The sequence below is a fragment of the Oncorhynchus kisutch genome, linkage group LG13, assembly GCF_002021735.2.
Source record: "Oncorhynchus kisutch isolate 150728-3 linkage group LG13, Okis_V2, whole genome shotgun sequence".
NCBI lineage: Eukaryota > Metazoa > Chordata > Actinopteri > Salmoniformes > Salmonidae > Oncorhynchus > Oncorhynchus kisutch.
The window spans coordinates 48,031,812-48,050,301 of NC_034186.2; the positions used below are offsets into that span (position 1 = coordinate 48,031,812).

Sequence of the window (18,490 nt, forward strand, 5' to 3'; positions counted from 1 at the left end):
CCTATATCGCCAAGACTTGCACTATCCATTGCTTAATAAATGGTTAAACATATTTCTACCTGGCGTTTTCTTTCTGAAATAAGTTTGTAGGAGTGCGTCTTTGGTAACCGGATGAGATGCTCTCTTTGGAGATGGGTATGGATACTTGAAGAAGCTAAATGAAGTATGCAGGTAGGCGCATACAGTGCATTCGGAAAGTATTAAAGACCCTTTGACTTTTTCCACATTTTGTCAACATTACAATCTTATTCTAAAATGGATATCATAAAAAAAAAATCTTCATCAATCTTCACATAATACCCAATAATGGCAAAGAGAAAACAGGTTTGTAGAAATGTTAGCAAATGTATATAAAAAAAAAATATATATATATCTTAACGAAACTATTCAGACCCTTTGTTATGAGACTCGAAATGGAGCTCAGGTGCATCCTGTTTCAATTGATCATCCTTTCGATGTTTCTACAACTTGATTGGAGTCCACCTGTGGTAAATTCAATTGATTGGACATGATTTGGAAAGGCGCACACCTGTTTAATATAAGGTCCCACAGTTGACAGGGTATGTCGTGTCTGTTGACTTATATCTCCCTCACTAACTTTAAGCATCAAATCAAATGTTATTTGTCACATACACATGGTTAGCAGATTTGAATGCGAGTGTAGCGAAATGCTTGTCAGAGCAGCTTACTGATCACTGCACCTGTACACAGCCCATCTGTAAATAGCCCACCCAACTACCTCATCCCATATAGTTTTTTTTTTTTGCTCTTTTGCACCCTAGTATCTCTACTTGCACATCATCATCTGTACATCTGTCACTCCGGTGTTAATACTAAATTGTAATTATTTCACCACTATGGTATATTTATTGCCTTACCTCCCTAATCTTACTACATTTGCACACACTGTATATAGATTGTTCTATTGTGTTTGTTTATCCTATGTGAAACACTGTGTTGTTATTTTTGTCGCACTGCTTTGCTTTATCTTGGCCAGGTCGCAGTTGTAAATGAGAACTTGTTCTCAACTGGTTAAATAAAGGTGAAAAAAATTAATGTCAGAGCAAAAACCAAGCCATGAGGTTGAAGGAGTTGTCCGTAGAGCTCCGAGAAAGGATTGTTTCGAGGCACAGATCTGGGGAAGGGTACCAAAACATTTCTGCAGCATTGAAGGCCCCCAAGAACACAGTGGCCTCCATCATTCTTAATTGGGAGAAGTTTGGAACCACCTAGACTTCCAAGAGCTGGCCACCCGGCCAAACTGAGCAATCAGGCGAGAAGGAACTTGGTCAGGAAGGGGACCAAGAACCCGATGGTCACTCTGACAGTGCTCCAGAATTCCTCTGTGGAGATGGAGGAGGACCTACCAGAAGGACAACCATCTCTGCAGAACTCCACCGATCAGGCCTTTATGGTAGAGTGGCCAGACAGAAGCCACTCCGAAGTAAAATGCACATGACATGCTTGGAGTTTGCCAAAAAGCACCTGTAGGACTCAGTCCATGAAAAAAAAGGTTCTCTGGTCTGATGAAACCAAGATTGAACTCTTTGGCCTGAATGCCAAGCATCACATCTGGAGGAAACCTTGCACCATCCCTACGGTGAAGCATGGTGGTGGCAGCATCATGCTGAGGGCATGTTTTTCAGTGGCAGGGACTGGGAGACTAGTCAGGATCGAGGGAAAGATGAACAGAGTAAAGTACAGAAATATCCTTGATGAAAACCTGCTCCAGAGCGCTTAGGACCTCAGACTGAGGCAAAGGTTCACCTTCCAACAGGACAACAACCCTAAGCACACAGCCAAGACAACACAGGAGCAGCTTTGAGACAAGTCTCTGCATGTCCTTGAGTGGCCCAGCCAGAGCTCGGATTTGAACCCAATCAAACATCTCTGGAGAGACCTGAAAATAGCTGTGCAGCAACGCTCCCTGTCCAACTTAACAAAGCTTGAGAGAATCTGCAAAGAAGAATGGGAGAAACTCCCCAAATACAGGTGTGCCAAGATTGTAGCGTTATACCCAAGAAGACTCGAGGCTGTAATCGCTGCCAAAGGTGTTTCAACAAAGTACTGAGTAAAGGGTCTAAATATTTATGTAAATGTGATATTTCAGTTGTTTTTTTCCTGTAAATTTGCTCAAATGTATTAAAACCAGTTTTTATGCTTTGTCATTATGGGGTATTGTGTGTAGGTTGATGAGGGGAATAAAACAATTTAATTGTTTTTAGAATAAGACTGTAACGTAATGAAATGTGTGGCAAGTAAAGGGGTCTGAATACTTTCCGAATGCACCGAATGTTTATATGTTTAAGGATGTGCAGTATATTTTCTGTTCAAGGCACATTGACTAAACAACTTTATGGATATGCTGCTTTACAAGGCAAGGATAAAACAGAAAACACATTGCTGTTTAACCAGCCTTAGTAGCCTCGGCCTAGGTTAAGGGTAGCGGAGGGCTTGATATGAAATGGGAAACAAGAAATCAGTTTTTTAAACAACAACCATATTTCTACACAGGGTGGGGTCAGAAGCATGATATCATATATCTCTTCTTGTTCCATGGCACTGTGTGCACACGTAGGCCTAAGAAGACTCACCTGTGCGATGCTGCTAAACCAGCCTTGATTAAGAGGACATGTCTTTTCCATGGGCACTGTGTGTCATGGGTGGATAGTCTGCTATTCCGCTCTCAAAATCCATGCCATTGTCAAATGCGTTACCATTAAGACCTGCTTTTTGTGGGTCTTATCTTCCCATTAGCGCTGGGAAGATTGTTACTTTTGCGCTTGTTTTTAAGGACATACCTAAAAAATTGCCACACCTCCCACCTCTGCGCAAGCGAGTTGATTTTAGACAGGTAAATTGCCAAGCCTGGAGTTAGACACTTGTCTTCCTTCTACTAAGTTTTTCCGGACAATGTGCTACTGCTTTTGCTTGCTGTTTGGGGTTAAGGACAGGTTTTAGGGCTGTATTCCAGAATTCCCGGTTGGAGGATTTTGTACCTTGGTACCTTCGTAATCCTTCCTGATTCTAGGAATCCTCCAACCTGGATATCTGGAAAACCTGAGAATTTTTGGAAAGTTACTGTAAGTTTGCAACCCTTGACAATTTAATGTAAAGCACTTGTGACATATAATGATTCTAAAAGGTCTTTAAAAAATGCATTTGATTGATTGATGTACAATGGACTCATCTTATCTTTTTGGCTCCCTGTTTTTTTCTGTTATTTCTTCCTTACTAGCTAACAGCAGTGAGTTGGCTGACGAGTTCCTGTACTCCCTGTTGGATTCAGATGTGGTGCCATATCACAACTTCTCTGAGGTGGTGGATGCACCTCAGGCTGGAGAGTGTGTCACCTTTGACCCCCTGAGTGGAGGCTGGGGCTTAGACGTTTGTGACAGTCAGAGAGGTGCCGTCTGCCAGTTTGAGAAAGGTGATCGCTCACTGATGACAGTTAAATGTCATTGAAACATGATCTAATTATTTCTAAGCACACACAAATCAATCAAAGGGGGAGTGCATGTTTTTTGGGGGGAATTAAACAACAACATCCTATGTAAAATAACTTTTAAAAGTTAAGCGTCACCTGTCTCAAATAGACTCTTGTTATGTTATGGTGCCAATGTAATAAAAAACTCAATGGCCCTGCTTGGGTACTTTCAAAATTAAACTTAGGATGTGTTCAGAAAGGTGATGTGTTTAGAACGTTATATAAATGGGATTAATAGAGCTAGCAGGATTCCCTATTCTACATGTCAAATATTTGTTTTACACAATACATTTATATCTGGACATTCGATAACGTTGCACCCATTCAAACAGACCCAAGTCATTCCATCCTTTAGGTAATCACTAATCTATAATTGGTTAAGTTACGTCTACCTCCGTAGATACCTTGCTTTCACCTATCCAGAATCCTGGGGCAATCCAGGATTCGAACAACAAAGCGGTCAGCCGCCACTTCTTTTGGTAAACAGAGTGATGAGGCTGGAGAAATGTAATTGATAGACAGAGCTATGGACGCAAGGACTGACCACCCATGAGCTCAAAATGATAGTGTTAGCCATGTTTTGAAGCTATACAGTGTTTATTACATTGTTTACTTGGCATGGAATAAAACAAGCTTATATTTGGGGTTCTGATTGGGCACAACAGTTGAACTAAGCTCATGAGGCATTTACATGTTATGGATGTACCAAAGGATGGTTGTACCAGTCCCCCATTGCCCCTTAAGTCAGAAGGGGAGAAGGGAGGGGGTTGTTTTAAGATGGTCATACCAAGGATAATTTAGCTATTTGATTTCGAATTTTAGGACCTGTTTTGGTATCAAAAAAAGTACATAAAACAATTAATTCTTGAAACATTAAATTTGGCCTTACTGCTATTAGCCCATAGAAACACATTGAATAAAAGATTCATACATGACAAAACAGATCAACAGTCAATAAAAGAAAGTGTCTGTCCTATATCTGAGAGATATAATAAATATCAGGATTTTAGGCATCCTAGAGCAAAATGTGTTCGTGAGAGTCTCACGTTTCAGTATTCGTGTGTAGCCCAATCTGTTCAGACTTTAGAGACAGAAGTTGGCAGATTGGCGTAACCGACTGCAGACGAGTCCCGTGACTCTTGTGGGGGTAGTAGAGCAAAACGGAGAACACCGTCGTGTTTGGGAGCGTCTTATCTGTCTATAGAGTAGTAATACATTCGGACGCTACAGATGTTTTTCTGACAAGACCGATTTTCGGGATGTCACATGGTCTGACAAACACCACTGTACACACTCCACCTTCCACCGTAGATGCGGAAGGCCGCCATTGGTGGATGAAGTGATTTGAGACGCTGCCCATGCAAAAAACAAAACAACATTATTTTGATGGGGATTTTTGTATTATGCTAATTATATTTCCACTGGGGCACGGACATCAACTCTGGGCGGTTGTTTATGTTTTATTCAGTATATCCCGAGATATCTCATACTAACATTGTTTTGTTTACTTTTTTTTATTCTAGAGGTGTTGGACATCTTCGGCTTTCCCAAGACAGCGTTTTTCATTAAGGTGAGCAAAGATGCGCTCGACCAACCCTGTAAATCGGAAGGTTCACCCAGCTGTAGCCTATTAGTTTCACGCCATTCAAATGCAGCTTTATCAGTCTGGATTCTGCGTCCAACAAATGCAAGCCAATGGCAGAATTAATATGCATCTCCCCTGGGTTATTTAGGGTTGCGTCCCAAATGGCACCTATGTAGTGCACTGCTTTTTAACAGGGTCCTTAGGGCTGTGCTTAAAAGTAGTGCACTATAAAGGGCATTTGGGACACAACCTTAAGCCTGTGTCACACCAAAGGTTTTCTGTTATATCGACAAGATAGTTGAGTGACTGCTCCAACAATGGAAATGCATGTCCTCAAAGATGGGAGGTGGTGAGATTAGCTGTGTGGTGACCATTCTAGCCAGTGTGAACAACTATACTCCGATATAGTTGTTTATATGAGTGCATCCATTTATATCAGTGCATTTATTTCACAACCATTACGAAACTTATTTTCGATCAAATAAGCCTCACGTACAAATTAGGAATGACATTTTTTGTTGTTGACCAAATTTGACACTCATTGGCCTTCATTAAAAAAAATCCTCACTTCGTTGTCTTATTTAGGTAGACAGATTTTGGTTTGAGTAAACCCTCTGGCTTTGCAGCTTCCTCTGGTCACACAAAGCTATTTGGACACAATTTTTGTTTCAGATGCAAGTGACATCTTCTCTAGCAACTTTGCTGATACATGAAGCAATTCAAAGGCAATTGAAATTTCATGCAACATCCAATCCTGTCATACATTGGAGCTCCCGAGTGGCACAGCGGTCTAAGGCACTGCGTCTCAGTTCTAGAGGCATCACTACAGACACCCTAGTTCGAATTCAGGCTGTATCACAACTGGCTGTGATTGGGAGTTGTCCGGGAGTTGTCCGGGTTTGGCCGGTGTAGGCCGTAATTATAAATAAGAATTTGTTCTTAACTGACTTGCCTAGTTAAATAAAGGTAAAAATAATCAATAATAATAATAATCACATCATGGTTTCATAAATTATTTGTTTAACCTAATGCTTGGTAATTGGAACATCCTCGATATAGACAAAATACTGGCTGAACATTTTAGCTAGCTAACCAAAATGTTGCCTATTTGCCAATCATGTTTTACCAAGCTAGCTAGCTAACCAAGCAGTTCATGTTGGACAATTTCAGTTGAAACTGGAGAGAGAAAGGTCTGAGTTCACTTTTAAAATTAAATGTATTGACCTCCAGACCATGTACATAAACCATGACTTGCCATGGTGACTAGAATTGTTTATACATTTCCTAAATGGCATGTCTCTTTTGTTGTAGTTTGCAGCAGCACTGACAGCTGTGTTGACATGAAAACTGGATCTGATTTCCGATTGGAATGATATGACTAGTCAAGTAAACTTGCTCACTGATTGGACATTGAATACAGTCAGATGCAATGCAACTAGGCATAGACGACGCTAAAAATCTTTACATAGTTGGAACACTCTACATAATCATGTTGTCCTGAAGTCTGCAACCGATGTGCTCACATTATATGAGTTTGCTAACATTGCAACCTGTCTAGTCCCCTCCTTGACCTGCGATTTCCAGATGTTTCAGGGCCCGCCTCCTACTCTGTGTGGCTGTAGGACAAGTTGCACAAGTAGGCCTGTACAGACTACTATTTTAGCCGTCTTATGCCACGATTTTTGCTGTCCCAGACAGAATTTCCACATCGTGGGCAAATTATAATTGCAAGTCGCATCGTAGCACCCCTATCACTTCACAAACATTTTCTGGCATGTCAGAAAAATAACCGGGACCTAAGATGCATATCGGGAGAGTGGAAGACGCGTAGTCGCATTTCATTCACCCACTTTCATTATGCGACCTACGACGTCTTGGTCAGAGCATACGGCGTTAGAATTGATTTGCGATCCCAGAAATTTGTCGTGGATCTCAAATCGTGGCAAAATCGCAGTTAAAAATCATGTAATATATTATACATTACACGATGGCGTCACACTGAGCAACCCAGATCCAACTTCGTTAGAAGCAACATACAGTGCCTCCAGAAAGTAGTCATACCATAGATCTACACACAAGACCCCATAATGACAAAGTGAAAACATGTTTTGAGAAATGTTTGCTAATTTATTGAAAATTAAGTATAGAAATATCCAATTTACTTAAGTATTCACACCCCTGAGTCAATACTTTGTAGGAGCAGCTTTGGCGGTTTATAGCTCTGAGTTGTCTTTGGTATGTCAGCTCTGCAAACCCGGATTTGAGGATTTCCTCCCATTCCTCCTTGCAGATTTTCTAAGCCAGTCTAAGCCGGGGAGGGTTCTGCTAAGCCATGTGGAATTGTTTTAAGAAGGTACCAAGGTACCAAAATGATCCATACCAAGGATCATTTTGCTATTTGATTTTGAATTGTAAGACCCCTTGAAGTATCAAAAAATATATAAACAAATTATTTAATGAGCATTTTTATTTGACCTTTACTGCTATTAGCCCATACAAACACATTGAATAACAGATTCACTACATGGAACAACAGATAGTCCCCCCCCCCCAAAAAAAGTGTGTTTACATGTGTTTAACCCCTTATTTTTGGAACTAAACAGTCTCCATAAATATTTCCATAAATGTTTTCATTTGGTACTAGGGGACCTTCAGACTAGTCTTGTGAGGCCTGTGGGCATCCTAGAGAAAAACAACTGAAATGTACGTGTTCTTTAGAGTATCACCTTTCTACAGATGGGTTATATTAGTGTAGCCCAAACTGTTCGAACACTACAGACAGAAGTTGGCAGATTGGCTGTACCGACTTCAGACGAGTTCCAAGACGTTTGTGGGGCTCGTAGACAAAAACATTCGGACACTACAGACAATTTAGTAAGAAGGCCGATTTTCGGGATGTCTCATGGTCTGACAAACACCGCTCTAACTCTATGCTAATTAGATTTCCACGGACATCGATTCTAGGGGGTTAATTTAGATGGGGAGCGGTGGTGAACAGCAATCTTCAAGTCTATCCACAGATTTTCTATGGGATTCAAGTCTGGGCTTTGACTGGGCCACTCAAGGACTGTCACATTCTTGTTCTGAAGCCACTCCAACATTCCACCTTTTAACAAACTCCAGGTGTGCGTGCGGTCATTATCGTGGAAAATACATAATTAGTCATTCTATCCCATGTTTTACTGTTTAAAGAATTATCTTGTTATATGCTGGTGTTTTTCTAACCTGATACAACCTTGTCTTTGTGGGACTTAGTCATAAGACTGGGCGTATAGCTAAGGTCAGCTTGGGAGCGGCCGCAGCATGTGACACCCCGTGGGTTTACTATCTACAGAAAGTCACATGTATGGAAACTTGCAGAAAGGAGCACATTATAGTGTTTTGCAGTTGTGAATGTGCTAACTAATTACCTTTTACACACTATCTGTTGACTGCCACGTATACAGAAAGGGGTTGTATGTATTTCCTCTATAAAAGCAGAGACCGGGCTATGTTTGTTAAGCTTTCAACTCTGAACCGTTCTTGGTGATGTTGATTTTTGCAAATCTTATGATAAAGTGTTGTTTGAAAGAATCTGGTCTCTCTTCCCTTTGATTATATATTCCACAATATCACGTGCCTTTTTCTCAGGAGTGGCTTCAGTCTGGCCACTCCAATAAAGCCCAGATTGGTGAAGTGTTGTAGAGACTGTTGTCCTTCTGGCAGGTTCTCCCATATCAGCCAAGTAACTCTCTGTAGTTCTGTCAGAGTCCTTCTTGCCCAGTTCAGTTTGGTCAGACAGCCAGAGTGTGGGTATTTCCATATTTTTTTCTATTTCACAATGCTGGAGACCACTGTGCACTTGGAAACGTTCAACACTCTAGAAATGTTTTTTTTTTAACCATTCCCCAAATAAATGCCTCATAACAATTCAGAGATCTACAGACAGTTCCTTGGAGTAGCTGCTCTGACATGCACTGTCAACTGTGGAACCTTTCCACTGGGGCACGGACATCGATTCTAGGGTGTTCATTTAGGAGCGGTGGTGAACAGCAGGTGTGTTTCTTTTTAAATCATGTCCAAACAATTGAATTGGCCACAGGTGGACTCCAAATCAAAATATATTTTATATTTGAGATTCTTCAAAGTAGCCACCCTTTGCCTTGATGACAGCTTTGCACACTCTTGGCATTCTCTCAACCAGCTTCATGAGAAATCATTCTTAAATGAAAGAAGTTTGTGGAGATGGAAGAACCTTTCAGAAGGACAACCATCTCTGCAGCACTCCACCAATCAGGCTTTTATGGTAGAGTGGCCAGACTGAAGCCACTCCTCTGGAAGTGACACATGACAACCCGCTTGGAGTTTGTTAAAAGGCACCTAAAGAACTCTCAGAACTTGACAAACAAGATTCTCTGGTCTGATGAAACCAAGATTGAACTCTTTGGCTTGAACGCCAAGCATCACGTCTGGAGGAAACCTGGCACCATCCCTATGGTGGAGCATTATGCTGTGGAGATGTTTTTCATCGGCAGGGAGACTTGTCAGGATTGAGGGAAAGATGAACAGAGCAAAGTTCAGAGAGATCCTTGATGAAAACCTGCTCCAATGCGCTAAGGACCTCAGACTGTTGCTAAGGTTCACCATCCAACAGGACATTGACCCTAAGCACACAGCCAAGACAACGCAGGAGTGGCTTCGGGTCTATGAAGCCGGGTCTTTATATTCATAAAGTCTATGAATATCATTGAGTGGCCCAGCCAGAGCCCGGACTAGAACCTGATCAAACATCTCTGGAGAGACCTGAAAATAGCTGTGCAGCGACACTCTCCATCCAACCTGACAGAGCTTGAGAGAATCTGCAGAGAAGAATGTGAGAAACTCCCCAAATATACATGTGCCAAGCTAGTAGCATCATACCCAAGAAGACATGAGGCTGTAATCGCTGCCGAAGGTGCTTCAACAAAGTGCTGAGTAAAGGGTCTGAAAACTTGTGTAAATGTGATATACATTTTTGGTCTTAAAACCTGCTTTTGCTTTGTCATTATGGGTATTGTGTGTAGATTGATGAGGTGGAAAAAATATTTAAGCTATTTTAGAATAAGGCTGTAACGTAACAAAATGTGGAAAAAGTCAAGGGGTCTGAATTAGAGGTCGACCGATTATGATTTTTCAACGCCGATACCGATTATTGGAGGACCAAAAAACCAGATACCGATTAATCGGCCGATTCCTTTATTTTTTAATTTGTAATAATGACAATTACAACAATACTGAATGAACACTTATTCTAACTTAATATAATACATCAATACAATCAATTTAGCCTCAAATAAATAATGAAACATGTTCGACAACAAAGTGTTGGAGAAGAAAGTAATATGTGCCATGTAAAAATGTGTGCCATGTAAAATATGTGCCATGTAAAAAAGCTAACGTTTAAGTTCCTTGCTCAGAACATGAGAACATATGAAAGTTGGTGGTTCCTTTTAACTTGAGACTTCAATATTCCAAGATAAGAGGTTTTAGGTTGTAGTTAATATAGTATTTATAGGACTATTTCTCTCAATACCATTTGTATTTCATATACCTTTGACTATTGGATGTTCTATAGTATACTATAGTATTGCCAGTGTAACAGTATAGCTTCCGTCCCCCTCCTCGCCCCTACCTGGGCTCGAACCAGGAACACATCGACAACAGCCACACTCGAAGCATCGTTACCCATCGCTCCACAAAAGCCTTGCAGCGCAAGTGGAATAACTACTCCAAATCTAAAAGCGAGTGACGTTTGAAACAGTATTAGCGCACTCCCAGCTAACTAGCTAGCCATTTCACATTGGTTACACCAGCCATTAGGCTGATAGGCTTGAAGTCATAAACAGCGTTGTGCTTGAGAAGAGCTGCTGGCAAAACACACAAAAGTGCTGTTTGAATTAATGATTACGGGCCTGCTGCTGCTCAGTCTGACTGCTCTATCAAATCAGACTTAATTATAACATAATAACACAGAAATACGAGCCTTTGGTCATTAATATGATCGAATCCGGAAACTATCATTTCGAAAACAAAACCTTTATTATTTCAGTGAAATACGGAACCGTTCGATATTTTATCTAACGGGTGGCATCCCCAAGTCTAAATATTCTTGTTACATTGCACAACCTTCAATGTATGTCATAATTACGTAACATTCTGGCAAATTAGTTCGCAATGAGCCAAGCAGCCCAAACTGTGGCATATACCCTGACTCTGCGTGCAATGAACGCAAGATAAATTACACAATTTCACCTGGTAAATATTGCCTGCTAAACTGGATTAGTAGTTATAACTAGTAATTATGATTTATTGTTTTTTATAAGATAAGTTTAATGCTAGCTAGCAATTTACCTTGGCTTCTACTACATTCGTGTAACAGGCAGGCTACTCGTGGAGTGCAATGGTTAGAGCGTTGGACTAGTTAACTGTGCTTTTGCAAGATTGGAACCCCTGAGCTGACAAGGTGAAAATCTGTCGTTCTGCCCCTGAACAAGGCAGTTAACCCACAGTTCCTAGGCAGTCATTGAAAATAAGAATGTGTTCTTAACTGGCTTGCCTAGTTAAATAAAAGGTATAAAAATACAAATAAAATAAAAAAAATCGGAATTCGGCGCCCAAAAATACCGATTTCCGATTGTTATGAAAACTTGAAATCGGCCCTAATTAATCGGCCATTCCGATTAATCGGTCGACCTCTAGTCTGAATACTTTCCAAATGCACTGTAAATAAGCCCAATAGACATTCCCATTAAAGTCAAAGTTCGCTAATGTTCTAATAGTTATTCTATTTCTATGGTTCAAACCACCATGTTTTTCACCAAGGTGATTGAGGACATGAGCAGGAACGCGTCGTCTGAGAAAGACTTGGTGTCGCTGAGCGGACTGACTACCGTGCTGGTCAGGGTCCTGGAGGCCAGTCCAGACATCCTCACGTCCACCGATGTCCTCTACCTCACCGAGATGATGAAACTGGAGGCCACCACCACCACCCAGGAGGTCAACCATGCCCAGGGGGGCCTAGACTCTGCCGAGGCCATGGTGTCCATTGCCACCAACTACCTGAAACTGGCCAGTCTCATCCTGGACTCTAAGAGGGCCACCCAGTGGCTAGGTCGGCCAGAGGACGTTGTACGTTTTCAGTGTTCACACGTTTATATAATGTATTACACCAGAAAACAGAACTGGTTGCAATTACGTATTTAATTATTTTATGGTCAGGTTGTATACTGGTCTTAATATTTTTTTTGTCACACTTTTGTCTAAACTCTACAATGAATGTGAAGTTTTGATTTATTGTGTAATTTTTATATGTTCTATAAGGAACTGGTTCTATAAGGAAGTTGTAATCTGACCACAAAACAACAGGAATATTATGTATTTTTCATGACTTCTTGATCTTGTTGTGAAAAAATATATCATTACCTGATTGTAACAGAGACCAGTCGTTGTATTCTGGTTACATGACCAGTTTTCAACCAGAAAATCAAATTTCAGTAATGTTTTTTTTTCACACAAATGCAAAAAAATAATTTTTTATTATTATTTTTTTTCCATACAGACTGTGGGACCATTCACTGTAGTGGAGAGCATTGATAAACTGACTGGAGCTTTAGCAGATGTGCTATCTGCCGAGTGGAAAAGCTTCACACTCTCCACGGAAAACATAGGTAATGATATTGTTTGCATCCGTTTTTTATAGTGTTGCTAAACATCTTTGAAATGAGATCTAATTAAGAATAAAATTAACATAAGAACGGATAAGAACTGGAGATAGAACTGGGAACTTCAGATAGACGCGAACCAACTAGAGAATAGAGGTGAAATGACAAAGAAAAGGGAGTTCACTTTACAGTGGTATCTGATGGCTCAGTCTGGGAGTGTTTGAATCAAATCAAATTATATTCGTCACAGGCCGAGAGAAAGAAAATAGAGAATTATTAGAAAAATTATAACATGTAATAATAAATACCCAATGAGTAATGATAACTTGGCTACGAGGTAATTGAGGTAAATATGTACAGTGCCTTGCGAAAGTATTCGGCCCCCTTGAACTTTGCGACCTTTTGCCACATTTCAGGCTTCAAACATAAAGATATAAAACTGTATTTTTTTGTGAACAATCAACAACAAGTGGGGCACAATCATGAAGTGGAACGACATTTATTGGATTTTTCAAACTTTTTTAACAAATCAAAAACTGAAAAATTGGGCGTGCAAAATTATTCAGCCCCTTTACTTTCAGTGCAGCAAACTCTCTCCAGAAGTTCAGTGAGGATCTCTGAATGATCCAATGTTGACCTAAATGACTAATGATGATAAATACAATCCACCTGTGTGTAATCAAGTCTCCATATAAATGCACCTGCACTGTGATAGTCTCAGAGGTCCGTTAAAAGCGCAAAGAGCATCATGAAGAACAAGGAACACACCAGGCAGGTCCGAGATACTGTTGTGAAGAAGTTTAAAGCCGGATTTGGATACAAAAAGATTTCCCAAGCTTTAAACATCCCAAGGAGCACTGTGCAAGCGATAATATTGAAATGGAAGGAGTATCAGACCACTGCAAATCTACCAAGACCTGGCCGTCCCTCTAAACTTTCAGCTCATACAAGGAGAAGACTGATCAGAGATGCAGCCAAGAGGCCCATGATCACTCTGGATGAACTGCAGAGATCTACAGCTGGGGTGGGAGACTCTGTCCATAGGACAACAATCAGTCGTATATTGCACAAATCTGGCCTTTATGGAAGAGTGGCAAGAAGAAAGCCATTTCTTAAAGATATCCATAAAAAGTGTCATTTAAAGTTTGCCACAAGCCACCTGGGAGACACACCAAACATGTGGAAGAAGGTGCTCTGGTCAGATGAAACCAAAATTGAACTTTTTGGCAACAATGCAAAACGTTATGTTTGGCGTAAAAGCAACACAGCTCATCACCCTGAACACACACCATCCCCACTGTCAAACATGGTGGTGGCAGCATCATGGTTTGGGCCTGCTTTTCTTCAGCAGGGACAGGGAAGATGGTTAAAATTGATGGGAAGATGGATGGAGCAAAATACAGGACCATTCTGGAAGAAAACCTGATGGAGTCTGCAAAAGACCTGAGACTGGGACGGAGATTTGTCTTCCAACAAGACAATGATCCAAAACATAAAGCAAAATCTACAATGGAATGGTTCAAAAATAAACATATCCAGGTGTTAGAATGGCCAAGTCAAAGTCCAGACCTGAATCCAATCGAGAATCTGTGGAAAGAACTGAAAACTGCTGTTCACAAATGCTCTCCATCCAACCTCACTGAGCTCGAGCTGTTTTGCAAGGAGGAATAGGAAAAAAATTCAGTCTCTCGATGTGCAAAACTGATAGAGACATACCCCAAGCGACTTACAGCTGTAATCGCAGCAAAAGGTGGCGCTACAAAGTAGTAACTTAAGGGGGCTGAATAATTTTGCATGCCCAATTTTTCAGTTTTTGATTTGTTAAAAAAGTTTGAAATATCCAATAAATGTCGTTCCACTTCATGATTGTGTCCCACTTGTTGTTGATTCTTCACAAAAAAATACAGTTTTATATCTTTATGTTTGAAGCCTGAAATGTGGCAAAAGGTCGCAAAGTTCAAGGGGGCCGAATACTTTCGCAAGGCACTGTATATGTATAACTAGGAATGAAGTGAATAAGCAACAGGATAGATAATAAACAGTAGCAGCAGTGTTTGTGAAGAATGAAAAAAAGTTTGTGCAAAAAGGGTCAATACAGATAGTCCCGGGTAGCTATAAGGTTAACTATTTAACTAACTATTTAACAGTCTTATGGCTTCGGTAGAAGCTGTTCAGGGTCCTTTTGGTTCCAGACTTGGTGCAAAAAAATAATATAGTATCGTCTTTGTCTCTTAAAATCATTGTAATGTGGTTAACCTTAAAAATACAAATTATTTAAAACATTCATTCATTCAACCAGAGAGCGCCATTAGATCACGGAAATAGGCTGCACTTGACCATTGCACTTGAATCATTCCCATGGTGAATGGCTAGGCCTGCTACGCTATGAAAATAGACACTATGGCTGAGACTTTGATATTATTGGCTGCAATTGATATGGTGAAAACAATGTGTGGGGAGGCGGAGGCACAGAAACTCACATCAATACCTTGTCAGAGAAGACTGTTGAATGAATAATTTATTATATTGCTAGCAATCAATTCAAATCAAATCTTATTCAAGAGGAAACTGACTGAACGACTCAAAACTCCCCAGCTTATGCTCTCCAAATGGACGTTAGCTGTGAGGGCCGAGATGCCCATGTATTGTCTTTTGTTTGCTATACATGTATGCTATTCATGAGGACATATTGTTCTGTCTCACGATTCTCAAGCATGGAAGGGACATGCTGCGTGCCTATATTGATGAAATACAGATTCCATGGAGTTGAATGGGGGGCTTTTGCACAGATGTGACTCCAACTATAGCGGGATGGCGGGCAGGCCTCTGCACTCTAGTTATGAATGTGTCTCCCTCTGCCATATGGACACATTGTATGATACCGAGAGCAACTGGCAGCAAAAGAGCTGAGCACAGAACTCTGCAGCAGGTAAGCACAGATATACAGCGGGAAGAGAGAGTATGTGAACCCTTTCTAATGACCTGGGTTTCTGCAAAAAAAAGAACCGTCTTCTCACTGTCAACTGCGTTTATTTTCAGCAAACTTAACATGTGTAAATATTTGTATGAACATAACAAGATTCAACAACTGAGACATAAACTGAACAAGTTCTGCAGACATGTGACAAACAGAAATTGAATAATGTGTCCCTCAACAAAGGGGGGGGGGGGTGTCAAAATCAAAGTAACTGTCAGTATCTGGTGTGGCCACCAGCTGCATTAAGTACTGCAGTGCATCTCCTCCTCATGGACTGCACCAGATTTGCCAGTTCTTGCTGTGAGATGTTACCCAACTCTTCTACCAAGGCACCTGCAAGTTCCCGGACATTTCTGGGGGGGAATGGCCCTAGCCCTCACCCTCCGATCCAACAGGTCCCAGACGTTTGTTTAAATTACGTATTCAATATAGACAAGAAAAATACAATAATAATCCTTGACTATGTAACAGACATATTTGGAGAACTGAACACGAGCATGCAGGGGAAATACAAAAACATTCTACTGACGAGTGACCGAATCAGTGGATTCAGAGGGAAGAATTCCTATTGGAGAGAGTATTTCAAAAGCGAACCATGCCCCCTTCCCTAGGCTGTGCATGTTTCTAACGGACAACAGCATCAGTAAGTGTCCCACACGAGTGATGACTGCTCACTTCCGATGCTTGGAAGAGAACTTTGGAACCTACTTCCCAATCCGTTTAACTGTGATCCTGGCTCAGTTGACATGCCGGTAAGTGAAAATGAACAGCTGATCGAGCTGTCATGTGACCGAATGCATTCACTGGTCACTGTGGAGGGGTTTTGGTTCCTGACTCAAAGGGAATACCCTGCCGTCTCCCTCTGAGCATTAATGCTGCTTTCAAAACAACTGGGAACTCTGACAGGGATATATATTTTTGAACAGTCATCCAACTCGAATTTCCAACTCGGGAACTTGGACCTCTTTCTAGAGCTCCGACATTCTGACCTAAACATCACTGGCATCATGATTTGACCTCGTATTTTTCAGAGCTTTCCCCTAGATGTTGGAACATTGCTGCAGGGACTTGCTTCCATTCAGCCACGAGCATTAGTGAGGTCGAGAAGAGATGTTGGGCAATTAGGCCTGGCTCGCAGTCGGCGTTCCAATTCATCCCAAAGGTGTTCGATGGGGTTGAGGTCAGGGCTCTGTGCAGGCCAGTCAAGTTCTTGCACACCGATCTCGACAAACCGTTTCTGTATGGACCTTGCTTTGTGCACCGAGGCATTGTCATGCTGAAACATGAATGGGCCTTCCCCAAACTGTTCCCACAAAGTTGGAAGCACAGACTCTTCTAGAATGTCATTGTATGCTGTCGTGTTAAGATTTCCCTTCACTGGAACTAAGGGGCCTAGCCCGAAACATGAAAAACAGCCCCAGAAATTATTCCTCATCCACCAAACTTTACCGTTGGCACTATGCATTGGGGCAGGTAGCGTTCTCCTGGCATCCACCAAACCCAGATTTGTCCGTTGGACTGCCAGATGGTGATGCGTGATTCATCACTCCAGAGGACACGTTTCCATTGCTCCAGAGTCCAATAGCGGCAAGCTTTACACCACTCCAGCTGACGCTTGACATTGCACATGGTGATCTTAAGCGGCCACGGAAAACCATTTCATGAAGCTCCCGACTAACAGTTATTGTGCTGATGTTGCTTCCAATGGCAGTTTGGAACTCGGTTGTAAGTGTTGCAGCTGAGGACAGACGATTTTTATGCGCTTCAGCATTTGGCGGTCTCGTTCTGTGGGATTGTGTGGCTTACCACTTTGCAGCTGAGCCGTTGTTATGCCTAGACATTTCCACTTCACAATAACAGCACGTACAGTTGACCAGGGCAGCTCAAGCATGGCAGAAATTTGCCAAACTGACTTGTTGCAAAGGTGGGCTCTTCAGTAAGGCCATTGTACTGCCAATGTTTGTCTATGTAGATTGCATGGCTGTGTGCTCGATTTTATACACATGTTAGCAACAGGTGAATTTGAAAGGGTGTCCACATACTTTTGTATGTAAAGTGTACATTTTTTCACATGGTTGGGTTTCAGAGAAGTTTTAGATCTCAAAATGGGGTTGTGGGCCAAGAATGTTTGGGAACCCCTGGTCTATGAATTTTTCTGGGCCTTCCTCTGGCTCCGCCTGTTATAGAGGTCCAAGATGGCAGGAAGCTCGGCCCCAGTGATTTACTTGGCCGTACTCACTACCCTCTAGCGCCTTGCGGAAGGATGCCAAGTTGTTGTCATACCAACTGGTGATGCAGCCAGTCAAGATGCTCTCAATGGTGCAGCTGTATAACCTTTTGAGGATCTGAGGGCCCATTCCAAATTTTTTCAGACTCCTTAGGGGGAAGAGGTGTTTCGTGCCCTCTTAATGACTGTGTTGGTGTGTGTGGACAGTGATAGATCCTTAGTGATGTAGAAACCAACAATCTTGAATCTCTCGACCCGCTCCACTACATCCCCGTCGATGTGAATGTGGGCATGCTTGTTAATGAAGTTGGTGACTGGTGTGGTAAGTTCCTCAATGCCATCAAATGAATCCCGGAACATATTCCAGTCTGTGCTAGCAAAACAGTCCTGTAGCTTAGCATCCACTTCATCGGACCACTTACACATTGGGCACATCATTGGTACTTCCTGCTTGATTTTTTGCTTGTAAGCAGGAATCAGGATGATAGTATTATTTGGCAGATGGTGGGTGAGGGAGAGCTTTGCATGTGTTTCT

General features: G+C 41.5%; 1 protein-coding gene across 3 annotated transcripts in view; it reads left to right on the forward strand.

Annotated features, from left to right (window-relative positions):
- Nucleotides 1-18,490, forward strand: part of LOC109902929 (adhesion G-protein coupled receptor D2) — a 126,237-nt gene that overhangs the window by 13,200 nt on the left and 94,547 nt on the right. For all 3 annotated transcript variants that reach the window (XM_031786448.1, XM_031786446.1, XM_031786447.1), the window contains exons 6-9: nucleotides 3,239-3,430; nucleotides 5,011-5,057; nucleotides 11,913-12,218; nucleotides 12,649-12,757. In XM_031786448.1, coding sequence (XP_031642308.1) covers nucleotides 3,239-3,430; nucleotides 5,011-5,057; nucleotides 11,913-12,218; nucleotides 12,649-12,757 — 654 coding nt within the window. The remainder of the gene's footprint in view (nucleotides 1-3,238; nucleotides 3,431-5,010; nucleotides 5,058-11,912; nucleotides 12,219-12,648; nucleotides 12,758-18,490) is intronic.